Here is a 26,844-nt window from a genome sequence, read left to right on the forward strand (position 1 = left end):
AGGACACCCTAAGCCCCGGGGTGCGTTCAGCTCCGGCGGGGTGGCCAATGCAAAGGGCAGGTGCTGAGCAGAGCGCTCAGGGAGAGCTGTGACTTGACACAGAACCTGGAGGGGGGGGCAGGGGCAGACGCGGTACAGAGAGTGGCCGTGTCCTCTCCCCTGGCCCGGCACGAGAGGGTTAGCGCTGCCCTATAGCACGTCTCGTGTGCCTTTGCAACACACCGACCCAGCCAGATACGCTGCAGGTCACACGGTGGGGTCAGCTGGGGACACTGCATGGGCACGTTCAGGGAGCTCACCTCAGTGGAGAAGCTGCGATCAGGCGGGCTGTTGCCCGAGCTGTTTCCGAGGCTCACAGAGGGTTTCATGAACATGAACTCGCTGATGTCCGAGACTGGAGAGAAGCAGGATCTATACCCCCGGGCAGGGGGGGCCGTGGCAGTCACCTGCACGTCGATCGTGGCGTCCCCCAGGCTGGGCTGGTACTGTACGTGTCCGAGCAAGGGGTTTGGGGGCATCCGGAGCGTGTCCGCTTTCACACAGCAGCCAACCGCAGCACGTCCGTCTCCCCTGACACACCGGACCCCCAGCCCCACCAAAGCAGCCAATGACAACGCTGAGATTATTGCTAATGAAATGATTAAATACAGGGTTAACCTGGGGACGCTCTCACTTTCCGCCGCCTGAGCTTTTAACCCCAGGAAGGCTTCGGGGGCATTCTCCTCCAGCAACACCAGCACGGTGACTGAGGTGGACATGGGCGGCTCGCCTGAGTCTTTGACTACCAAGAAGAGTTCCTGCGTGGCAGCATCCTGCTCTTGGAGGGCTCGAGTGGTCCGGATTTCTCCGGAGCGCAGGGCCACCCCGAAGAGACTGGGATCGGTTGCCTGCATTAAATGGTAGGCGAGCCATGCATTTCGTCCAGAGTCTAGGTCCACCGCTATGATCTTCGTTATTAAGGCCTGGGGGCTGGTAGAGCGGGGAATCCTGAACTGGACTACTGAGTCCTTCCCGGTCAAAGGGAACTGGATCCCTGGGGCGTTGTCATTTTGGTCTGTGACGAAGACGTGGACCACTGTCCTGCTGCTGAGAGCGGGAGAGCCGCCATCTGAGGCTTCCACCTGGAACTGGAAATAAGTGGTTTGCTCGTAATCAAAAGGCAGCTTCGCCGAAACCTGCCCACTTGTTGGGTTTATGGAGATGTATGCGGAGGGATCCGCAGCGAGACCTTTCCCTGCGCTGCTCAGAACAGAATAGGAAAGGAGCGAGTTCTGGTCCAAATCAGGATCGGTTGCGGATACCGTGACCAGTATTTCCCCCACCGGGTTGTTCTCTTTCACGAGGACTTCATAAGAAGTTCTCTCGAACTGTGGCGTGTTGTCATTGATGTCTGCTAGCGTGATGGAGAGAACTGTGTGTCGTGAGAGAGGGGGGCTTCCCAGGTCAGAGGCGGAGATGGTGACATTGTACTGGGAGACGCTCTCGCGGTCCAGCCCTTGGCTGGTGAGCAGGGAATACTGGTGCTCAAAGTCTTTCCGAAGTTTGAAGGGAAGGCTTCTGGGTAGATGGCACTGGACTTTCCCATGTTCCCCGGAGTCTCTGTCTTTCACGTGTATCACAGCGACCACAGTCGCGGGAGGGGCATCTTCACTCAGGGAGCTAGAGAAGGAGGTGAGGATCACCTCTGGGGGATTGTCATTCACATCCGTGACCTCTACAGTGACGCTGCAATGCTCCTCCATGGTGGGAGAGCCCATATCCTTGGCTTCAACTTCAATCTCGTAGACAGACGCTTCTTCAAAATCTAGATTCCCCTGAACTCGGATTTCTCCCGTCTGATCGTCTATTGTAAATATCCTGCGCAAGGCTTCCGAGTTGTGGCTGCCCAGGGAATAGCGTACGTCTCCGTTAGGCCCTTCGTCCACGTCTGTGGCATTCAGTTTAATGACTAGCGTGCCCGAGGGAGAGTTTTCCACCAAACGAGCTTGGTAGGAGGGTTTATCGAACACTGGATGGTTATCATTGGCGTCTAGAACCTGGACAGCAATTCGTGTTTTGCTGGACCTGGGGGGAGAGCCACCATCCTCAGCTGTCAGGACCAAATGGTGGACAGCTCTGTGCTCCCTGTCCAGCGCTCTTTCCAGCACCAGCTCCGGGAATTTGCTGCCATCTGTACGTGCCTTCACGTTGAGATTGAAATTCTCATTGGCGCTGAGGTGGTAGGTCTGCAAAGCATTAGAGCCCACGTCCGGGTCCTGCGCCTGATGGATAGGAAAGCGGGCGCCCAGAGAGGCCAGTTCATAGATCTGTAAAGCGATCTCGCTGCTCGGGAATTCAGGAGGATTATCATTTATATCCAATATTTCCACTTCAATGCGGTAGAACTCCACTGGATTTTCGATAGCGAGTTTGAGTTGCAAGAAGCACCGCGAGTTCTGCCCGCAGAGCCGCTCTCTGTCGATTCTGTCATTGACCACTATAATCCCAGTGTTCACATTCACAGAGAAATATTGGGAATCAGAATCAGAAAGAACCTGCAGATTAGCAGCCGCGAGTTTTGCCACATCTGTCCCTAGATCCTTAGCAATATTTCCCACAAAGGCACCTCGAGTCAGTTCCTCTGGGATAGAATAACGGATCTGGGCGGAAGAGCTATGCAAAAACAAACAGAGAGAAAAGAAAGGCAGGAGTCCCAGGGACCAGGCAGACTTTTCTGCTCTTAGCATCTTTCTAAATCCACCGCGAGAGCTATGCACAGCAAAGAAAGCGTGTCTGCTTAAACTGCTGGCCGATGAACTGTGAGTCTGTAATAAAGTATCAGAGAGAAAGGGGTCTGCGCTCACTGTTTACCTCTCATTCATTGTTTTGGACACCTATTGAAAGAAGCAGATACGGCTCCGGCGGGAAAGGGGAGGGGTACGCGCTGATCTCCAGTATTAGCCTCTTATTCATTGGCTAAGAGTGTCTTTCCGTTTATCCAATCACTAGCCTCTTTCCCGGGACAGCAACACAAGCACCAATCCATGGGCGGAAGTTGCTGCTGTGTAACAAAGGTCCGTGGAACCTGCAGTTTTTAACCTAGAGACACCAGGCAAACCGCAAACAATGACGAACAAAGCGAACTCTTTGTGATTTAAGCATGAGTGTCAGCAACAAGGCTTGCAGAAGTGTGATCCGAATTACCTGTTTGCAAAACAGAAGCATTTTCTTGAAAACACACATTGATATTTTGCATGAACTGAAACCCTTTAAATTAGGTTCAGACGGTCTCATTTGGAACTGAAAGTTAGTTAAATGAGAACAAATAATCAATGTCTGTCCCTCTCTTTCCCCCTCCCTTCCCTCGTTAGAGCTTCCAGATTAATCTCATTTAATTAATTGCTTGCACACTTCCTGTCATAAGCATGTTATATATTTGTCATTGTTTAAGGCACAGTCCAGTGAACTAAATCCCTGATTTTCTGACTCACAAACTAATTAACAGTTCATTGTGTGAGCACGAGTGTGTCTGGCATACCTGCCTTACACACAACATCTGGAGCGTTATTTTACATAAACCAAACAAAAGAAACCCTTGGTGCCTGAGCGCACTTCATGATAACACATTTTCACAGTTCATCCCTAGACACAAATCCCATGTGCTGCTCTGTCTTTGGTCATATAGGAAACACGCTTCAAGACACCCGTGTCATTTGTGAGAAATGAAGGGCAAAAGTGCCATCTCACCTGACCGGATTCATTCGATGTATCTGTACCAGATAAGAAAGTGTCAGTTTCCATCGCTAGGGCACTGGGCGGGGGACAACTCATAGGTCTCATAAAGGTGAAGTCACTTCTGTCTGAGCCTGGAGAAAAGCAGGTCCTATAACACTGGCTCTGAGAGTCTGTGGGCCTGAGTGTCACCTCCATGTATTTCAACGTGCCGTCCGTGTTCAGCTGAAGCTTTGGGCTGGAGTGTTTGAAAATGTCCCTAGAGGGTGAGTTGCTCAGGCAGCAACAGGAGTGTCTGTCTCTTTTCCTGAGGCACTTTGCAGAGAATACGATGAAAGTGACAAGAGACACCATGCTAACTGCCACCAGCGCAATAATTAAATAGAGAGTCAGGTCGGGTTTATCTTTGGGGTTTGTAAGGAAATCGCGAGATTTGGAGTTTTCCTCCGACGGTTTGTCTTCTAAGGAAACCATAATGGTGACGGTGCAAGACAAAGCTGGGTCCCCGTTGTCCTTGACTAGCACGACGATTTTCTGTGCGGCCAGGTCTGTGTCTTGGAAGCCCCGGGTGGTCCGGATTTCTCCCGTGTAAGGAGCCACTCGGAACAAGGAGGGGTCTGTAGACTGTGGCAACAGTGAATAGGAGAGCCAGGCGTTATGACCAGAATCTGCATCCACTGCTGTGACTTTGGTGACCATGTAGCCAGCGGGAACAGACTGGGGTATCCTTTGGGGTGCTGCGACCTGGCTGCCAGTCACCGGCTGCAAAACGACCGGGGCGTTATCGTTCTGATCTAGAATAAAGACGTAGACGGTAACATTGGAGCCGTGAGGAGGAGACCCCGAGTCCTGCACAGCCACGGGGATTTGCAGCACCTGAAGCAACTCAAAGTCAAAAGTGCGCTGCGCGAAAACATTGCCATTGTCCGGGTTAATGTGAACGAAGGAAGAAGCAGGCTCATCCTGGATCTGACTTCCCGCTATAGAGTAAGTGAGGCGGGAATTTTCTCCCTCGTCGGGATCGGAAGCCGTCACGGTGCAGAGCAAGGAGCCCGGGGGGTTGTTCTCGCTCAGGAAGGCGTTGTAGGAAGTCTGAGAAAAGCGAGGGGGGTTGTCATTGACATCCGAAATGTTCAGCAGTATTGTGGTCTCGGTGGTCAGAGAGGGGGATCCTGCGTCTCTGACAGTCAGCTCAATGGTGTATTGAGAGACGGATTCTCTGTCCAGCTTCTCGCGGGTGATCAGTGCATAGTGATTTTCGAAGGATTTAATTTTGAATGGCAAATTTGGTGCTATTCCTAAACTCACTTCCCCATTGGCACCCGAGTCTCGGTCTCGCACATTGAAAAGCCCCACCACGGTCTCCAAGGGGGTGTTTTCTGGCACTGGGTTTACCAAGGAGGTCAGCAGGACCTCTGGGGAATTGTCATTGACGTCTTCTATTTCCACCTGGAGAACGCAGTGACCTTCCATTTCCGGCACGCCCCCGTCTCGGGCTCCTACGTGGATTTCATAGAAACCCGCTTCTTCGAAATCCACAACTCCCTGAATGCGGATGGCGCCAGTGGGGGGATCCAAATAAAACAACTTCCGGACGGAGTCGGAAGTGTGGACGGCAAAGGAGTACTGTACTTCTCCGCTGGGGCCCTCGTCAGGGTCAGTAGCATTGAGCTGAATAAGCAGAGTGCCCGCAGGGGTGTTTTCCGGCACGCTGACCTTGTAGACAGACTGGTCGAACACAGGTGCATTGTCGTTGATATCCACAACAACCACGGTTATCTGTGCAGTGCCTGACCTGGCCGGATTTCCCCCGTCAATGGCGGTCAGTACCAGCTGGTGTTCTCGCTGCTCCTCTCGGTCCAGGGCTTGCTCTAGCACCAGCTCCGGGAAGAGTTTGCCGTCCTTAAGCTTCTTCACATTCAGTGAGAAGTGCGGGCTGGGGCTGAGCCGGTAGGAGCTGACAGTGTTGGTCCCCACATCCGGGTCCTGGGCACTCTCCAGAGGGAAGCGCGCAGCCACGGTGGCTGACTCCGCTATCCTCAGCGTGCGCTGGGCAATGGGAAAGCTGGGCGAATTGTCATTCAGGTCCAGAATCTCAACCTCCAGGCGGAAAAGCTCCAGGGGGGTTTCTATAACGACCTGCACCGGCAGCACACACTCAGCGCTGGCTCCGCATAGGCTCTCTCTGTCTATCTTTTCATTCACCAGCAGAGCGCCGCTGGCCAGGCTCACCGCAAAGTACCGTCTGCTCTCCTCCGAACCCAAGCGCAGCCTGCGACCCGAAAGATCCGCCACCTTTAAGCCTAGATCTTGAGCCACATTCCCCACTACTGTTCCCAGCTCCGACTCCTCCACCACTGAATAGCGAATCTGCCCAGAGACCCAGCCCCAGCCGCACACGGAAAGCAAACTCAGTACTTGCCATTTCCAAGCGGGTTGCCCGGGGCTTCTGGGCTCCATTTCTGAGCTATCCTCTGTTAGAAAGAGTTCTTGTCCTGTCCCGGCACACAGGAGGCACCGGGATCTGGATACGAGCTTCTAAAATCCCCGGTATTCCCCTCCACAGCTGATAGAACGGCGCCCGGGTTTGCCTAGCTGCAGCAGCGATTGTTAGTCACTGAGTGGAGGGGGTGGGATGGGGGTGGGGAGCTGAATCATAGCTACAGCGCCGGAGGAAAGGGGGGGGGGCACAGAGAAGAAGAGCAGATCCCTACAGCCTAGATCAGCACCTCATTGGATGACAGTTCCATCCGCTCTCGGCCAATGACAACGCCTCCTAAACACTTAAAGCTACAGAGACGAGCGCCGCAAGCCCGCGTCAGGAGGACTAACTCCCCCAGAATTACATTTCACAAGCGTTAGTCAGTGGTTTTGGCAGCTAAATTTAGCAGCTCAGATTTTTGTTCTCAAGGAAACAGCACGTCGTGGAAGCATACAAGGTACAGATTCTCATTATTTTGCTTTGGCAACCACAATCGTGACTTCAGATGTCACCCATCTCATCGCAACAAAGGACAAATCCTCAGCTGTGATGAATTCAGAACCCTGGTCTCTGTAAACAGAACCCTGGTCTCTGTATACAGTGATTTCACACGCTATGAAAAGGTATTTGTTAAACCCGATGAACGCTCCACATCAAACATTTCACTGGTTTGGCGAAATATCCCCAATATCATTTTGAAACCTCAGGGTAACCAGATAGACCGGAGCACTTTCTAAACACCTCGCAACTGCCACCTTTCAGCACAAGATCTGGAAATCTGTCAGGGTCTCCTAACACTACTGCGATAATTTACCCCCCAAGAGAGTAGAATGTTCACATTTACAACGCTATTTTGAGGCCTTGCCGTGTGTTTTAAAGAAACCCAGGCGGATTTCCAGAGACATAATCCACTGTGCACTTTTTTTAAAGCTGCTGTACAAGGACAACAGTACAGTTATTACTTCTGTGCAGGCTGAGAGAAATACCTCGCCTTCTTCACCAGGGACTCCAATATTAATCCCTCACTTAAAACCAAAGAGTAAATAGATGTTTTCCAAATAACAAGTCATCTGAAATAAAAGCAATTAACCAACATGCTAAGGACATCACAAGAAGACATTTACTCAAACACCAAATATGTAATTGTCTCTCACTTCTCACCTCACTGGGATCGCTGAGGTTATTGCTGGCCAGAAGAGTGTCTGCGCTATTCATGTCCGGTTGACTAACGGGTTTTGCAAACAGGAGATTGCTCCCCTCTGATAATGGAGTCTGACCAGGCTTTTGGAGAGGACATCGAGAAAGAAAATCTCCTCCAAAGGCAGTGGGGAACTCCAGTTTCTCCTCCACGCTCTGAAGACCTCTATCAAAGTGTCTCCCTGCCTGCAGGGTATTTCCTCCCTTTAGATAAGTAGTCCAAGCTGCATCCGAGTTTCTGGCTCTTGCATTTCTAAGGGACTTCACGGCTAAAAATACGCAAGTCATAGCAGAGAGGGCTGAGATTGCTGCCAGAGCAATTATGAGGTACACTGTCAGGGGGGAAGGCCATCCTGTTCAGGTTAGACCTCCTGAAGTCTGCTGAGCTCCGGTCAGGGTCCTGCTCTATGTTCATGATCACAGTGGATCACGTGGTTGTGGTTGTGGTAGACATGGGCGGCTCCCCACCGTCTTCGACCACAAGGACAATCTTCTGCGTGGGGGAGTCTTGTTCAAGGAGAGCTCGGGTAGTTCTAATCTCCCCGGTATATGGGGAGACTTTGAAGAGGCTTAGGTCTGTAGCTTGATGCAATTTGTAGGAGAGCCATGCGTTCCGCCCCGAGTCTGCGTCCACAGCTGTCACTTTGGTCACGAAGTGTCCCGCTTGCGAAGAGAAAGGGACTGACTCCAGGAACCCCTTCCGAGCCACAGGATAGATAATCAGAGGGGCGTTATCGTTCCGGTCTAGGATGAAGATAGAGACAGTCACGTTGGTGCTGAGAGGCGGTGACCCGCCGTCCCTGGCTTGTATCTGCACAACTATCTGTTTGATTTGTTCATGATCGAACGAGGAGCTGCTGTAGATGGTCCCGTTCCCGGCGCTGACATAGACATAGGAGGAAACGGGCACCCCCTGCACGGTACTATCCACGATGGAGTAAGACAGCTGGGAGTTCCTGCCCAGATCGGGATCAAAGGCGGACACGGAGCAGAGGGGAACGCCCAAAGCATTATTCTCTGGCACCTCCGCTTGGTAGGCAGGCTGGGAAAAGCGGGGTGGGCTATCGTTCAGGTCCGATATGTTTATCAGGAGGCTGTTCTGGCTGGAAAGTGGCGGCGATCCAGAATCTGTAGCTGTGATCACAACCTTATACTCCGAGACTTCCTCCCGATCCAGCGGGCCGCTGGTGACCAAGGAGTTCCTGAAGGACGGTACGATCTGGAAGGGGATGTCTGCCGGGAGCTGCAGCTGAACCTCTCCGTTTTCCCTGGAGTCTCCATCACTTACACTGAGAAGAGCCACCGCCGTCCCCGCTGGCGCGTCCTCTGGAACCGAGGCTGAGAGCGACGTGAACCTAACGCTAGGGGCGTTGTCGTTGACATCCGTTATCTCCACCAAGACGCTGCAATGGGCGTCCATAGAGGGAGAGCCCAGGTCTTTGGCCCTCACATCGATCTCGTACACTGTGCCCTCTTCATAGTCCACATTTCCCAGGACTCTTATCTCTCCGGTCCTTTCCTGAAGGCTGAACAACCGCCGGATTTTCTGGCGAGTGTGGCTGCTGAAGGAATAGGCGATCTCTCCATTCGTCCCCTTGTCCTGGTCGGTGGCATTTAATTTAATCACCATAGTCCCCTCCGGCGCATTTTCCAGCAGGGTTACTTTGTACACAGGCTGATCAAAGACTGGCGGGTTGTCGTTGGCGTCAATAACGGAGACGACAATCTCAGCAGTTCCGGATTTAGCAGGAAGCCCACCATCCAGTGCTGTGAGCACCAGCCGATGCTGCTCCTGCTGCTCCCGGTCTAGCGCCTTCTCCAGAACCATCTCGGGGTGTTTGCTGCCGTCTTTACGATTCTTCACACTCAAGGTGAAACATCCAGGAGGGCTCAGCCGGTAGGTGCTGACGGAGTTGGCTCCAAAGTCCAAATCTTCTGCAGGCTCCAGAGGGAACCGCGCGCCTGGCGCTGCGGACTCGGCAATCTCCAAGCGGGTGAGGCTAGTAAGGAACGCCGGAGCATTGTCGTTCACATCCAGAACTTCCACTTCCACGCGGTGGGAGGCCAGCGGGTTGGCCAGCAAGATCTCCAGGTACAGCAGACAGCGCGGACTAGAGCCGCAGAGCCGCTCTCGGTCTATCCGCTCCTCCACCACCAAGACACCGCTCTGCGCCTCTGCTCTGAAGTGTCTCTGAGCCGAGCCGGCCAGGATCTGCAGCTGTCGGGAGGCCACCCGGGCAGCATCCAGACCCAGGTCCCTAGCCACATCCCCAACAAAGGATCCCGGTGCCAACTCCTCCGGGATGGAGTAACAGATCTATGCCGCCTGCCCCCCACCCCGCAGCGGGAAGGAAACCAGAAGCAAAGCGCCTACTTGCCACTGCAGGAACCCCCTGCTCTCCACCGCTGAGCCCATGGCGCAGACCAAACCGGGGGAACCCGCCCTGCCTTTCCCGGAGCTCTCTCCGCTCCGGCACAGCCGAGACCACTGGGTGAGAGCAGCGGCAGGCGGCGGGTTTCAGACCCCCCAGGCGAGCAGAGCGGCGCAGAGCCAGCGTCCCTGCCTTGTTTCCCGGCAGAGCAGCAACAAGCAGCGCTTCGTCTGGCCCGGAGGAAGGGGGTGGGATAGTCCCACTGTCAGTCAGAGGAGACTCGATCACCACCGCAACTGCAACATCTGATTCGTGGAAGAGAATCACCCACGCTCCGCTTACAGGCAGTGATGGGGAACGCTTAAAGGGCCAGCACGGCTAAGAACGATAGGAGGCAATTTACCAACAGCCAACAATTGCACTCGGCAGCGGATGAACTGAACTGTAAGTAATCACTCACCAAGCATTTTACCTTAGTCACGGGTATCCGTTTGCTCCAAAGGCCAGATTTACCATTCACAATCTGGGGAATTGCACATTTCGTGCAGACCGGTAAATAAACAAGCGAACACTAACATTGGTGATATAACTTATTACCAAATTAAACGTTATTCCGCTCACTTGCGACCATTCTTAGTTCGTTTAAACGCTATGTGAAAATTGCGCACAGAGTATTCTGCTCAACCCTTGTAAAGGATGCAGCTGGAAAGAACGGGAAGGGGTTATAATAGATTTGTACTGTTCTCCTTTAATCTCCTGTTGGGAGCTAGGCTCATCCACACGCTCTGATCCATATGCCCCAGGGGTCCTATCATCTCTCCTTGGAGCTGAGGGTTTCGGCCACCCTCATCTCGATTAAAAGTGCTTCTCACCTCTTTGGTCTGGCTCACGGCTGTTGACTGGCAGGTTGGGTTGGAAACGTCCCATGCTGGAGATATATTGAAAGGTTTCAACAACATGAAGCTGTTGCTCCTGGAGGCTGAAGAAACAAAGGATCCGTAGTAGTGAGTCTGGGGCATGTGGGCATTTCCTCCTATGTCAATAAATGTAATAGGCTCTTCAGCGCCAAGAATTCCATTGGAGTGTCTGACTTCCTCCTTCCGCCTACTGGACTATACAGGAGCAGCTCCCTCCCCAACCGCTATAATCACAAGCACTGTCTCTGCAGCACCTGGAGAGCAGGGCAAGGAAGCTGAGATCGCTGCCAAGGATAGAATCAGACACAGGGTCCAGTGGGACTCATTCTCTTTGGCCGTGGAAAATGCTTTACATTCAGGGAAGGCGGCAATAGCATTGTCTTCTATGGAGACCATAAGGGTCAGGGAGGCTGACAGAGGAGGGTCAAGGATTATAAGATTTGGGGGCAAAATATCTCCGTGAACTGCGTGGGCGGTTCTAATCTCCCTGCTGTAAGGTGATACCACAAACGAGCTAGGATCTAGGGCGCTGATCCGTTGAGAAGAAAGCCAGGCGTTTGGGCCCGAATCTGAGCCCACAGCTGTCACCTTGATCACCAGATGAGCGGCGTCGGCAGAAGGAGGCTTGCGGAGGTTTGCGGAGACAGAGCTGGCTTGACCCGCGGGTATCAAATGGCAGGGGTTGTCAGTGAAGTCCAGAAGAGAGAGGCGAACAGAGGCGCTGCCGCAGAGACGGGTCTCCCAGGTCTCTGGCCTACACCTGGAGTTGGAGAGTTTGCGTTTGCTCGCGGTCAAAGGAGCGGAGGGGGTGGACGCTGGCGGTCTGGGAGTTGATGGAGACGTTCGAGCAGATGGGCGCTTCTTGTGGCTGGGTGTACACACACCGGGGAGTTGGAACTGAGCGAGTTCTGGCCTGAGTCTGGGTCAGACGCTGACGCAGGGAACCCCAGAGCGCCAGGGGCGGCGTTCTCCTTCACAAGCACCTGGGAGGCAGATTCCGGGAACCCGGGCAGATTGTGGTTCACAGAGGAAAGGTTTCTCGCCAAAGCTCTTTCGGCGGCGATCCGGAAGCGGCGGCAGCGACTGTGATTGCGTATGCCGGAACACGCCTCACTAGGCAGGGGAGCTGCAGTGACCAAGGAGAACTGGTTTCTCAAGGGGGAATCTCAGTCTGAAGGGCAGGTGCTCAGCGATGGGGAGAGTCACTTCTCCATAATCCTCTTATCCAGATCTTTGGCGTTGTTGAGCGCTGCCACAGCCCCCAGCTCGGCTCTCCAGCCCAGCACCAGGGTCAGTCTGATCCCCGGGGTGGTATCACTGACATTCTGCATTAACGCTGCAGCACCACTTCATGGGAGGCAATCCCCATCGTTTGCACTGATGTCAAATTCTTAACATCTACCTGAATCCAGCCTGCCCAGCAGTGTGTCCTCCCTGCTTTGAGGTGCATGGTGAACGTGGCCACTGAATGAATCATAGAATCTCAGGGTTGGAAGGGACCTTAGGAGGTCATCTAGTCCAACCCCCTGCTCAAAGCAGGACCAAACCCCAGACAGACTTTTGCCCCATATCCCTAAACGGCCTCCTCAAGGACTGAACTCACAACCCTGGGTTTAGCAGGCCAATGCTCAAACCACTGAGCTATCCCTCCCCCTCAAATGAGATATAAAGAGCTGAACTAACTTGTCCAGGATCACTCACTATCCAAGCAGGAAACAGAACCCAGCTCCTTAAAGTCCTAGGCTGCAGGATTATCAATTAGGCTAAACTACCACCCCAGGTGATGTGACCTTGTTTGGGTCAGTGGCGTTGAGTTGGATCGCAAGGGCTCGGGTGGCTGACTCTTTAGGCAGACTGATCAGAGAGCGGCGCATGGTCACCGGCGTCCAGAGCAGAGACCCTGAGCTTTGCTACCCTAGAGCGTGGCGGGCGGCCCCATCCAGAGCTGTTGATACCAAGAGGTAGCGACTTGTTTCTCTCTGTCTAAAGCCCCTCCCAGCAGCAGCTCTGACACGAGACTCCAATCGCTGCGCAACTTCACTTCCAGACCAAAGTGACCCTTGGGGCTTTGCAGCCCATGACGGGATTACCGCCGAGGTCAGGATCCCCTGCGTTCTCCTGCGGGATCCGTTGTCCCGGGGACACTGGATCCCTATTCCTAAACCCAGTTCTCTTTTCAGAAAGCTGGGAGGATGGTCCTTAACTCTGCGATCTCCACCACTGCTCGGTACATTTCAAAGCGAACTTCAATCACGAACTCTTAACTGCATAACGCAGCTAGACCTCAACCCACAAAGCGCCTCCCGGTCGATTGGATCCTTTATAAGAAGAGGACCGCTTCCCAGATTCACTCGAAAATGCTGCCTGTTCGCCTCATCAGAGACCTGCAGCATGCGAGCCACCAAGGAATCAATATCCAGCATCAAATCTGCTGCTATATTCCCCACAAAGGCGCCCTACTGTGAGCCCTCTGGGACAGAATATCGAATTTGCCCAGAGATTAAATCCAAATGGCAAGAGAGAAAAAAAGGGATAAACGACTTGGTCTTTTGCATTTATTTCCCTGGCTTCCGTCGCCCATTTCCACAGTTGGCTGCTGGATGCACCGTTGGCTGCTGGATGCTGGTCTAGCTGCGGGTGCAGATCCTTAATACTGATTACGGAAAAATCTAACCTGCAGCAGCCAGAGCGAGGTTTCTCTCCCTGCTCCTGCTTTCTCTGCCTTTGCTTGGCGAGTGCTGGAAGGGTTACGCTGTACTCTCTGGGGTAGCAGAGTTGATTCACTCTCATTTCAGCACCTCATTGGCAGACAGCGCCACAGGGACTCAGCCAATAACCACAGCAGAAACGCTCTTAAAGCTACAAGGTTAATTTTTCATTGCTTTTACATATGTAATATTTCCTGCTCCCTGCCTCCAAGACTACAAAATAATGTATTTCCCACCCTATCATTTTCAACACTCTTGTGTAGAAAACATATGTGCATTACTGTATATGTCTCACAAATTATATATAACACCTGCCCCAGAAACGGTAGGCTCTTATCAGTTCAGGGATTTACCACGTTGTCTTATTCCTCATGATCAAACAATTCTATGGAACTGAAAGCTTCTATATTATTCTGACTGCACAAGGGTTAATTAGTAAGAACAACGGGAATAACCTACAACACTCAAACTTCTGCCAATTTGTTGCTTACTGAGGTGCAAAATGAATACCATTTCAAGTATTTAAATAACCCAAAGCAGGTGGATTTAATTCTTGACTTCTCATTCAAACCGGCGTCTACAGCAAAAACCTATCCAACTCAGTCAAATGCTGAAAATAACTGAAATATGTAATCACGACCTGTTATCTACCCAGAGGACAATCAAAGGCAAATGTTACACCCCGATCTATGTACGGGGAAAATAAAATTGCATGGAAAATGAGAAAGACAGTGACATATTATACCACAATCATATAGTCACTGCATTTGTTCTTACGTGTTAAAATACAACCACAGATTGTGTTAGTATGAAATAGTTGGTATATAGTGTTCTTGAAAGTCTATTCTCTAACCATTATAATAGCTTAAAAATAAAATAAAACCAGTAAGGATGCATGATATGGCACTAATTTCTTACATAACCAGTAATTGCACCAAGAGCAAGTTCCTAGGGAACACTACTTGTTTTCAGAGTCATATTTTTCAGATGAAATCATATACAAAATTATAATAGCCTAATCAATACAATAACAGGTGCAATTAATTCAGAAATAATGAAGATATAATACTACACCATGGCAATGAGATGTTGTTCTAAAGTATAGGAGCCAAGAGCTTCTTACTCTGATTCTGAGGCACCTCAGTTCTCACTTACCCACCCACCATATTCATACAAAACCACACTGGGGAGAGAGTCTAAGACTATTTGCAAATCTGCAGAGTGAGGACTACCCTTATTTCCCACTGACCACAGTGAAAGCTGCGGGAGTTCAGAACCTTACACAATTATGAGCCCTAACCACTTGGATAGTCATTGGGAAAAACATTCGCTTCCAATACAAGGTATTTGATTCCCTTTCAAAGCTGCAGAGTAAACCTCTCGCCCACATTCTTATTATAAAGTAAAATAAAAACAGCTAAACTAGATTAGCCGAGGGAAAATTACAGTGGGCCTTAGATTAACTTTAGCAGCCTCTGGAGGTTACACATGCGTCTCACGAACCAAGACTTCAACCACTCGTGTATAGAGTCCTAATACCTCCCCCACAGTGGAGCGATTCCACGATCTCTTGAGGCAGAACAATGAATTAAATATACACTTGTTCAACGCGATTACTTTAATGAGAGATATCCCCGGGATTCCGTTATGCCAACCAAAAGCTAAGGAGCATTTACATCTTGGACATCTACTTCCGGGAGGACACTGGACAAACTATGACACTTTTCAAAGTCACTTAATTTAGGGAATAAAACATGGCGGAACGGTGGGGATTCGTTATTCCCGGCGTTCAGGAACAGCTCACTAAATACCGACACAACACAGAGGGACATAAAGTCGCTTTGACCGCCAAAGCTGCAGCAAACAGGTAAAAGCGCGTGGTTTGTACCTCTCTCGAGCTGAGAGCTGACCACACATTACCGAATACATGTGAGAGGGCTACATTACCTCGCCGGGAGCGGGACACCTGCTAGCTGTGTCTATTCTCTGATGATATAATACGGGCTCGCAGTTTTTCACAGTGTTCTCCCGGCTCCCAGTGGGACTGGGGGCGAAGGGCTTTGTGCACAGAAGATCACTCTGGTGGGAGTCTGTGGTAAGATACACCTGCTGGTAGAAGTTCGGAGGCACATATCCACCGCGGACAGCGTCTATGCGGGTGAAAGGCCCCGGCGTTCCGTAAAGGGAGCTCCTGGAGGAGCTGGAAATCTCCTTCGATTGCCTCCATTTGTAAAATTGAACAATGCTCACCCCTATCACCGTGACAAAGAAGGCCACGGAGACCACGATTACAGCCAGGATTAAATAGAAAGTCAACTGCTTCTTTTTGTCTTGTGCGGGGGACACATCAGTGAGGTCCGTCATGGCCTCCTTAGCAGTCTCCGCTACGGCTATGGTGATGGTCGCGCTAGAGGACCGAGCTGGCTCCCCATGGTCTTTGACCAAGATGACCAAAGTGTGCTTAGGAGCATCGCCCTCCTGCAGCTGGCGAGCTGTGCTTATCTCCCCGCTGTGCAGTCCCACCGAGAAGAGGCTGGTGTCGGTGGCCTGAAGAAGGGTGTAGGAGAGCCAAGCGTTGTATCCCGAGTCCGCATCCCAGGCCACGAGCTTGGTGACCACGTGCCCGGCGCTGACTGTCGGCGAGATCATCTCGAGGTGCAAGGAACTGGCGTTTGGAGGCGGGTATAACACGTTGGGCGCGTTGTCATTCAGGTCCGTAACAAACACAGTGACAGTGAGCTTGGTGGAGAGCGCCGGGAGGCCGCCATCGCGGATATGCACTGTTATTCTGAACTCCAGGATGTCTTCGTGGTCCAGGGAGAGCAGGGCACAAATGGTGCCGTTCTCCGGACTGATGGAGAAATACCTGCCAACGACATTGCCCGGGAGGCTGTTTTCCAGGATGGAGAAGGAGAGGCGAGAGTTCTGGTTCAGGTCTGGATCCCAGGCACTGACGTTAAATACTGGCGCACCCGGGAGGTTGTTTTCCGCCACATACACCTGGTAGGAGAGCTGGGGAGATTTGGGGGGGTTGTCGTTGATATCTGACACTTGCACTAGTATCTGGCTTTCAGCCCAGAGCGAGGGCGATCCCGAGTCCCGGGCTGTGACGGTGATGTTATACTCAGACACAAGTTCCCGATCCAAAGCTGCTTTGGTTTTCAACGTGTAGTAATTCTTCAGGGAGGAACTGAGTGTGAAAGGGATGCCAATGGGCATAAAGCAGTTTACCAGGCCGTTATCTCCAGAATCCAGGTCAGTTACGCTTAGCAAAGCTATCACTGTCCCTGGGGCGGCGTCTTCAGGCACCGGGCTGTATACTGACGTCACTGTGATCTCAGGGGCGTTGTCATTTACATCAATGATTTCCACCAGTACTTTGCAATGAGCCACTCCCGGATTAGAGCCCTTGTCTTTAGCTTGTATATAAATCTCATAAAAAACCGTTTCTTCGTAATCCAGGAGCCCTTTGACTCTCAGTTCTCCAGTAGCGGAGTCCAGGGCAAAGAGCTCTCTCACTTTGGCAGCGGTGTGACTACTGAAGGAGTAAACTATATCTCCATTGGGCCCCGCATCCAAATCAAAGGCGCTGGTTTTGACCACCAGAGTGTCTGTCCGGGTGTTCTCCCTTACGCTCGCCCGGTAGGTAGTCTGGTTAAAAACCGGGGCATTGTCATTAGCGTCCAGAACATCAATGTGGATGTGCACACTGGCAGATCTCGGAGGGCTTCCCCCATCCAGTGCTGTGAGGACCAGCTGCAGTTCTGGTTGCTCCTCCCTGTCTAGCTCCTTTTCCAGCACCAGTTCCGCATATTTGCTGCCATCCCCTCGCGTCTTCACATTTAACACAAAATGCTGGTTGGCGCTGAGCTGGTAGGTCTGCAAAGAGTTACTCCCCACATCCGGGTCTTGCGCGCTCTCTAGTGGAAAGCGCGCTCCTGGCGCCACTGACTCGCTGACTTCCAGCCTGATTTGGATGGACGGGAAAGATGGGTCGTTGTCATTGATGTCCTGGATCTCCACGGCAGCGCTGTATAGCTCCAGCGGGTTCTCTAGCACAATCTCAAAGCCCAAGGTGCACGGAGACAGCGCCCCGCAGAGTTCCTCCCGGTCTATCCGCTCCTTCACAAACAACACCCCGCTCTTCAGGTCTGCCTCAAAGTACCTCTTGCTGCCTCCAGACACCACCCGGAGCCTGCGATCCGGCAGCCGCTTGAGCTCCAAGCCCAGATCAGCTACCACATTCCCCACCGAGGAGCCTCTTTGCGTTTCCTCGGGTATGGCATAGCGAATTGCTGCGGAAGCCCACTCCGAAACGCCAGACAAAACCAACAAACTAAGTACTTGCCATTCAGTTACCCAGCGGCTCCTTCCAGCAGCGCGTTTCATGTCACTGTCGGGCAACTCCTTAGCCAGGCGTTTGCACGGTCTCTTTCCCTTAAAAATCCTCGGCTCGTCCCTTCATACTGAGACCCGGTAAGTCCCTGGACTGGGCTGTGTGGCTGAGACTCGAGCACTGGTTTCCGGCACAGCTCCCGCTCGGCTCTCACAGTCTCTTGCCTCATCCCGGTTCACAGCAGGAATTGCCGCCAGATCCCCAGCTCCTTCATTGGCCAACAGCGGCACACAGAGTCCCAGCCAATAACTGCACGGAGAACTGCTCCAGCAGGCTCCCTACTACTGCGCGTGCGCAGTCCGAGGAGCTTTGTCTAACTTGTCACATCGCGATTGTCACGTTGAGATTGTGCTAGAGAACCCGCTGGAGCTATACAGCGCTGCCGTGGAGATCCAGGACATCAATGACAACGACCCAGCTTTCCCGTCCAGCCAAATCAGGGAACGAAGTGTCACAGTTAGGATTTAATACAAAAACTAAACACGTCAGAAGAAAACGCTTTTACTCAGGCACATGGGAATTTGGGATTTAAGTGGTTTCGCACTTCTGTGTATGTCCTAGGAAGGCACAATTCTTAGAGCCATAACACATCGTATCACAGCTATGAAAGCCAAGGGAATATTCTCCTCCTACATGCTGATCTCCCCCTGACATTGTTGGGATCAAAACAAATCCTTCACTTAAACTAGATATCTCATCAGAGAACCCAACGAAAATATCATGTCAGCCTAACCTCATAGAGCTGTTTTTCCAGGTGGGACAGAAAACCGCACGCAGGCAGCAACAAAGGGTAAAAATAAGCAGGGGCGATGAAGTGAAACAAAGCATTTGAGGTGCGCAGAAGACAGGTCCGCTTATAACAAGGAATGAGAGACGCCAGTGGTAATGGAGCGCGTGGGAAGAGGAGGCGAGCGGTACAGCACAGGGTTGACGGGTCGCTAACAGGTGTGTGCAGGGGGAGGAGCAAGTGGTTTAGGAGGTGGAACAGACAGTGGGAGGCCACAGAGGAGTGGGGTGGGGAGGGAAAAGAGGCAGCAGAAGGCTCATTACAGTCACAGTAGTGGGGACATGGAGAACCAGTGAGAGCAGCTGCTCTGGCGAGGAAGGCGCTCCATTGCGGGCACATCCCTCTGCTTTGCCAGTCTCTGAACGGGAACTGGAAATGTATCAATATTAGCGTACATGCTATTTCAGCATCTTTTCAAAGCCGTTTCAAAGGGGCACATCTTAACTGAGCTCCTGCCCCTTCCTTTTCTCTGATGACTTCGCCCCATTGAGTCTTCAGGAGGAGTCTGCAGTTTTTAGTTCGGATGACGCGCTTGCTTCCGACGCCACATGATTTGACTGTCAACAAACCAGCAACTACCACGTGGATAGGAAGCTAATACCAATTATGATGGGCCAAATTCTGCAAAGGGTCTCACACTCAGGGCTGGCTCCAGACCCCAGCGCGCCAAGCAGGTGCGTGGGGCGGCATTTTACCGGCAGGGCGGCATTTGGCTCCGGTGGACCTCCCGCAGTCATGCCTGCGGAGGGTCCCCTCTTCCCGCGGCTCCGGTCAAGCTCCCGCAGGCATGACTGCGGAGGGTGCGCTGGTCCCGCGGCTCGGACGGAGCTCCCGCAGACATGCCGGTGGATGCTCCACCGGAGCCACGGGACCACTGGACGGTCCGCAGGCACTTCTGCCCCGGCCGCGGGACCGGGGAAGGGCGACACGAGCGGCGCGGCGCACCGCCCTGCTTGGGGCGGCGGATTTTCTAGAGCCGCCCCTGCTCGCACTGGACCCTCCCTTGGACTTTAGGAAGCCAGTCATCGTGCATAGCTAAGGGCATCAACCGGTTCAATAGTCTCTATGATTCTCATCTCCTCTCATTGGTCTCTCCGCAAATTACCATTTCCGAGCTACACAAGACGCCAGAACCAGGGGCAGCTCTAGGAATTCTGCCACCCCAAGCAGGGCGGCGCGCCGCGGGGCGCGCTCTGGCGGTCGCCGGTCCCGCGGCTCCGGGGGACCTCTGGCAGATGTGCCTGCGGAGGATCTGCTGGTCCCACGGCTCTGGTGGACCTCCCTCAGGCATACCTGCGGATGCTCCACCGGAGCCGCGGGACCACCGGACCCTCCGCAGGCATTTCTGCGGGAGGTCCACTGGAGCTGCAGGACCAGTGGACCTTCCACAGGCACATCTGCCAGAGGTCCCCCGGAGCCGCCTGCCGCACTCCCGGCAAAATGCCGCCCCAAGCGCGCGCTTGGCGCCCTGGGGTCTGGAGCCGGCCCTGGCCAGAACATAGGAGTCTAGGAGACATTCCTAGCATCTGTCCTGCCCCCTTTGTTTCAGACAGTTATAATGACATGACAAACAATACAGCAAACCCAGGTGAAGACTATGAGGCAAGCTCACAAAAACAGAGGGATTCCTATTTAACTATCCCGATAGGAATTAGGAGGAAAGGTTAAAGGAATTAACTGATGAAGGGTATATCTACACTACAGAATTATTCCAGTTTTACAGAAACTGGTTTTTGGAAACAGATTGTATAAAGTCAAGTGCACTTGGCCACACTAAACACATTAATTTGGCGGTGTACGTCCACATACCAAGGCTAGTGTCGATTTCCAGAGCATTGCACTGTGAGTAGCTATCCCATAGCTATCCCATAGTTCCTGCAGTCTCCCCTGCCCATTGGAATTCTGGGTTGAGATCACAATGCATGATGGGGCAAAAACAGTGTCGTGGGTGATTCTGGGTAAATGTCATCAGTCAATCCTCCCTCCGTGAAAGCAACGGCAGACAATCATTTCACACCCTTTTCCCTGGATTGCCCTGGCAGACACCATAGCATGGCAACCATGGAGCCTGTTTAGCCTTTTTTCACTGTCTACTGGATGCTGCTTACAGACGTGGTACTGCAGTGCTACACAGCAGCATCCCCTTGCCTTTGCAAGTTAGCAGAGACGGTTACCAGCCCTACTGTACCGTCTGCTGCTGTCATGGGTGATCCTGGCTGGTCTCAGTGAGGTCGGCCGGGGGTGCATGGACAAAAATGGGAATGACTCCCCAGGTCATTCCCTTCTTTAAGTTTTGTCTAAAGGGAGAGTCAGTCCAGCCTAGAATATCAGGCAAGCCTACTAACGAACCAGAGAGGCAAACAACCGCTCCAGGTCAGAGCCCCAGACATCCCGCAGAAATGATGAGCTGCATGCTATTCTAGGGGGTGTCCTTGCAACAACCCCACCTGTTGCTTCCCTCCTCCCCACCCCTCCTGGGCTACCATGGCAGTTAACCCCCCATTTGTGTGATGAAGTAATAAATAATGCATGAATAAGAAACAACACTGACTTCACTGCCTCTGCAAGCAGAGATAAAAGGGCGGGGGGAGCCTTCAGCTGCTATGATATTCCAGGCAAAAGTGAATCTCCATAAAAGGGGGGCATATCTTGCAATTGATATCTGTCCTCTCTCTTCCTCTCGGTCTACCTATAAACTTTAGGTTTTCCATTAGCTTCCATCATCCTACCACCTAAGAGGTAAAGTCATCCGCCAAAGGTGAAGGGAGGCAGAAGAACAGTCATGGAATATCGGATTTGTATTCTGAGCACTGTGCTCCGGTAAGGTGTTGGATAAGGGGATGTAAATAGCCTAAAAGCGCCTGCACACGTGGAGGCGGGAAGCAGCTGGCCCTGTACAAATCAAAGCAATAATTCGGTCTGAGGAGTGGAATTGCAGAAAGCGGGGTTGTGCAAAACTGCAACCTTGCAACTGTAGAGCAGTGGGATCTTATGGCAATGTCACTGACTTATCACCCATGGCGCACATACAGCATTAAGCAGAAGGCAGGTACCTCAGGTCTGGCTGGCAGCTTTCATCATGTGGGTACTTGGCAGTTGACCCTGGCTTATTTAGTTTATGCTTCTGTTGCCTGTGAAGCCCACACCCAGACTTGCTGGGGCCTACTGCTGAAGTCAAAAGTCTGAGCCCCACCACCAAGGCTCAGGTTACAGCCCCCACCTGCTTAGGGTTGAAGCTCTCTCCACTCCCACCCCCCAGGGGGTCATGGCTCGGGCTTCAGCTTTGGCACCCCTGCCCGGGATGGAGGGGCTCAGGCTTCGGTCCCCATTCTTGGGATCCTGCAGTAATGTTTGTTGTCAAAAGGGGGTCGTGGTACAATGAAGTTTGAGAAACCCAGATCTAATTCAATAGGCCATTTACAAACTGATTAACCCCATCATCATACAAAACGTGCACCAGGATCATGTTTCTGTGCTACCATATTTTGGACCAAATTAATCTCTGGCTGCCTTTTTGTTTATTTTAACATGGTATTTTTTGTTAACAATAATTTGTGATTTGATTGTCTCATATTTAGAGAGTTAGTTTAATTATGTGTCAGAACAGAATTACTGTAAGTAAAGATATCAATACAATTAGTAGCTAAAACTGCAACATGTAATTATGTAATCATGATACTGCAAAAAATAAAATAAAATAAAATAAACTTGAGCAGAAAATGTGCAGTACAAAAGCATGATAAATAAACATTAAAGTTTTGGCAATTTCCATGTATTTTTCACAAATTACTTTGCATCACAGAACTAATCAATAATGAACAACCCTCAGCAGACCCAGAATGAATGCAATTCTAGATGTTCATTAGCTTACCTGAACCTTATCTAAACTATTTGGATCTCTTTAGGCTGCAAAATTTGGCTGGAAATTTACACATGGGTAAAGTGGGTATGAAATGCTACCAATGCTGTCACCAGTGCAAATGATTACACAACAGAGGATCAGACCCCTTGTGCTCATAGGCTTTCACATGTGCTTTCAATTCCAGGCCTGAACAGAAAGCAGAAGAGGAAAAAAAACCTATCTACATATTTCAAAATCTTTAAAATGCTTTAGCATTAATTTTGTTTTAAACATGCCTGATGGATGAGGATGTTAGTTCACCCACACTTGTACAGCTACTCTCTTTAATACTTACAAATCTGTTTTGAACATTAAACTGTCAAAAGTGCTTGGAGCCACTTGAGAGATTTTGATCACAAATACATTTGTTCGGTTCTCACTATAAAGTGAATGAACTGATATTTTTAAAAAATCCCCCATCACACACACAAACACACAAAATTAGTTATACATTTACACTTTATGTGAAGTTTATGTTGGGAATGAATTTTTACTACTGATATGAAAACCTTGGAAACAATGAGTCTAATGGAAATGATGCACCTTTAACTCTGGAAGGACTACCTGCCACAGGTATTTTCTGGTCCTATGTACAAATCTTTACAATAGTCTGTCCACTGTCATTCTTCCCTGAAACAGATAGACAACTACTGTATTGAAATCTTAATTTCTCTTACTGTAATCTACCTCTGTCTCTTCTAGTTATACTCACATCCTTTCTTATAGGTCCCTCTGCAGACAACTTGCTGTTATCCCCCCCAAAAAAAGATGACTTAAGAGACAGAGAACCAAAGTTCATCACAGTCACCCCTTTCAAAGTAGACTTGAACGTTCTCATCATTTTTCTGCTCTGGTACAAAAGATTTAGATGGTACGTCAAGTAAAATTGATGTTGGAAACAACAAAATATCCTGACTTTATAGAAACACCTTTAACTATTTTTCAAACATATTTATGGCAATTTCTTGACTTTTGTTTACTGAATAACAGTTTTCATTTCCAAAGTATATACTGCAATTATGAAAAAGCACCTTTAATCTTAATATATATATATACACAAAAAGAACAATTATTCAGTAGCTTTTCTGCATAATATCTATAGAACAGTGGAAGTATTTCATACAATTATGGTTTATGCCCATTTATGAAATGCACAATCACAATATTTCAGAAGTCTATATTTTGACTGAATGAGGGAGGTGAGGTCTAATTCTTTCCAGTAGAAAACCCCATACTCAATGTTCTTTATCTCTATTTCTCATTTAAGTTTCTAAGATTCTGAAAGTCTACCACTTGAGCTAGCAAGAGGAAGAGGAGTCTAATTGTACAAATTACCTATAGATGAGAAAGCATGCCATCCCAGACCTCAGTACAAGCTCGCATACTGGAATACCAGCTGAACATATCTTTCCTGCTCACTGTGCCGTTGTCGAGATATTTTGGCAGGTGGATATCTGTAATACAGAATCTTAGTGGTATGTTTATATCAATTTGCTACAAAAATTGACTTCATAGTTTTTTGTTATCATCTACGGCACATGCCCTATTTTCATAAATACCAGCTTTCTTTCCATAGAATCATAGAACCATCAGGTAAGAAAGGGCCACAAGGATCATCTAGTCTAACCCCCTGCCAAGATGCAGGATTTGTTGTGTCTAAACCATCCTAAACAGGAGGCTATCTAGCCTCATTTTGAAAACTTCCAATGAAGGAGCTTCCACAACCTCTCTAGGCAATGTATTCCATTATCCTACTGTTCTTATAGTTAGTAATTTTTTCCTGAGATTTACTCTAAATCTGCTATGATGGAGTTTGAACCCATTGCTTCTTGTCCTACCCTTTGTGACAAAAGAGGACAACTTTTCTCCATCTTTTTATGGCAGCCTTTCGTATTTGAAGACGGCTATCATGTCCCCCCTTAATCTCCTCCTATCCAAGCTAACCATACTCAGTTCCATCAGCCTTTGCTCAGATGGCTTGCATTCCATCCCTTTGATCATATTTGTCCCTTGCCTCTTGATCCTTTCCAGTTTCTTTACATCATTTCTATACATTGGTGACCAAAACTGGACAGAGTAGTCCAGCTAAAGCCTAACCAGCACTGAACAGATTGGTACAATCACCTCCCATGACTTGCATGCTATGCCTCTTTTAATGCAACCCAAAATTGCATTTGCTTTTTTTGCAACAGCATCACGTTGATTCACGTTGAGGCTGTGATCCACCACAACTCCCAGATCCTTTTCAGTTGTACTGCTGCCAAGCCAGTCACCCCACATTCTGTGTTGGTGCATTTGGTTTTTCTTCCCTGAGTATAGCACCTTATATGTGTCTTTGTTGAATTTTCTTTTCTTGTTTATAGCCCCGTTCTCCATTTTGTCAAGATCCCATTGAATTTTAGCTCTATCATCTAAAGTGTTTATAAACCCCTAGCTTTGTGTCATCTGCAAATTTGATCAGTATGCTCTCTATTCCTATATCCAGGTAATTAATAAAGATGTTCAATAACACAGGACCCAGAACAGAGCCCAAGTGAAACCACACTTGAGACCCCCTTCCAATCTGACATCCTTCCATTCATAGTTACTCTTTGTTTGCAGTTACTTAACCAATTATGTAGCCACTTAATGATAGTTCAGCCACCCCTACATTTCTCCTGCTTTCTTATAAGAATGTCATGTTACACTGTGTTAAAAGCCTTTCTAAAGTCCAGGTATATTATGTCCACTGCATTCTCTTTTAACCTTTTCATCAAAGCCAACATCACAACTGACTCTAACTGACAAACTTGGCAGAATCAGCAAGCAAGACAAGTCCAGAAAGAGCCACGGAAAAAAATTACCCTTTCATCCCCAGATGTGCTCCTCCAGTTTGCAGCTGGAGCACATTGATGAGTATGGCATGGGGGGAAATGTTCACTTCTGCTGCCCTGCCTATGAGGATGAAAAGAGGATTTGAGTCTCTAAGACTGTTGTTAAGCACCTTTCACAAGCACTACAATCTGTACAAAACTGTGAAAGGTAAATACATTCAAAACCACAGAAACTAAAATTCTAGCTGAAACAGACAGCACCTTGTTTTGCAATACTCAGCGAAGTCGGGAGTACATAATATAACACAATATATATAGTATCACAAAGAGCAGAGCGGTCAAGAGCCTTACTTTGAGGACACCTGAAGTAAAGGGGATAAATTTAGAAAGTTAATCTCAGGTTAAATATTAGGAAAATGCTAATGCATGTAAGAGAGACAAGGTGAGTGAGGTAATAACTTTTAGTGGATCAACTTCTGTTGGTGATAGAGATAAGCTTTCCAGTTTATGTAAGATCCAAAGATCGTCTCTCTCACCAACAGAAGCTGGTCCAATAAAAGATATTACCTCACTCACCTATCTCTCTCTAATATCCTGGGCCCAACATGGCTACAACATCACTGCATTACAACAATATAGGTATAAGGACATTTGAAATAATCTGCTAAAGTAGATTGTGGAATTACCTCATCTGGAGATGTTCAAGGCTGTCATATGACACATCTAAAATAGGGATGCTTTAGAGAAAATATTGGCACAATATGGGGGAATGGTCTAATCTACTATAGTTCCCTTCGGACTCGAATAATTCTCTGACCGCAGACTTTCCACCACTACAGACTGAAAGTGTCTAAAGTAGTAGTTGGTTCCATACAACAAATAAACTCTGACATATTCTTCATCAAAAATACTCAAAACAGTAAAATAATCTATGAAAATGTTTTACATAAAGGACACTGAGAACCTTTCATTTATTCTGAGAAGGGAAACATTCACTTCTCCAATATCATAATGCAGATGATGTTGATCAGAATGAAACTGAAAAGTTTAATAGGATTTTCACTATTAACTCTTAGAACACGTGTTTATGCGGAAAAACTTAGATCTATTTGCAGTCTACATACTTACTGAAGAATTACAGGGAAGCACTACCCAGGAAACCTTAGATTACTGGTAGAAGTATTCTCTACGTTAGCAAGCCTTGCATTTCAGGAAGGTGTCTCACCTGTACCTGGCTGTCAGAGCTGAGGTTACCCCTGCCAGACTCATTCCCCATGCCAGAATGCTCAACAGAAAGGAGAACATCGGTCAAAGCCTTTTCGCCCGCTTTGAGAAAGGTGAACTCGTTCTGCCCGGAATCAGCAGCTATGCACACCTCGTAAGAATAGGGCAACTGCAAGGTCCCATTGCTGTAGTTGCAGGAGAATTTGGGACCAAGACTAGAATACAGATCCGGATTGTAAGATCCAAAAACTGGGGGAGTTCTAGGTCTCCGACATTTAAAAATTAAAACCGATATAGCTGTAAAAAGGAATAAAAACGAAATCAAAGCTAGAGCTA

General features: G+C 49.6%; 1 protein-coding gene and 1 pseudogene across 36 annotated transcripts in view; both read right to left on the minus strand.

Moving 5' to 3' along the window:
- LOC123376084 (protocadherin gamma-A4-like) overlaps positions 1-26,844 on the minus strand; it is a 360,280-nt gene that overhangs the window by 38,195 nt on the left and 295,241 nt on the right. The window contains exon 1 of one of the 36 annotated variants that reach the window (XM_045027807.1): positions 26,516-26,840. The exons of 30 other annotated variants lie outside the window; for them this stretch is intronic. In XM_045027807.1, coding sequence (XP_044883742.1) covers positions 26,516-26,560 — 45 coding nt within the window. In that variant the 5' untranslated portion in view covers positions 26,561-26,840. Of the gene's footprint in view, positions 1-6,133; positions 6,158-7,354; positions 7,424-9,764; positions 9,822-17,735; positions 17,844-26,509; positions 26,841-26,844 lie in introns of those variants that run through there. 5 more of the 36 variants (XM_045027804.1, XM_045027810.1, XM_045027809.1 and 2 more) reach the window with 5 other exon arrangements.
- Positions 7,644-9,704, minus strand: LOC123375748 (annotated as a pseudogene).

The sequence above is a fragment of the Mauremys mutica genome, chromosome 8, assembly GCF_020497125.1.
Source record: "Mauremys mutica isolate MM-2020 ecotype Southern chromosome 8, ASM2049712v1, whole genome shotgun sequence".
Taxonomy (NCBI): Eukaryota; Metazoa; Chordata; order Testudines; family Geoemydidae; genus Mauremys; species Mauremys mutica.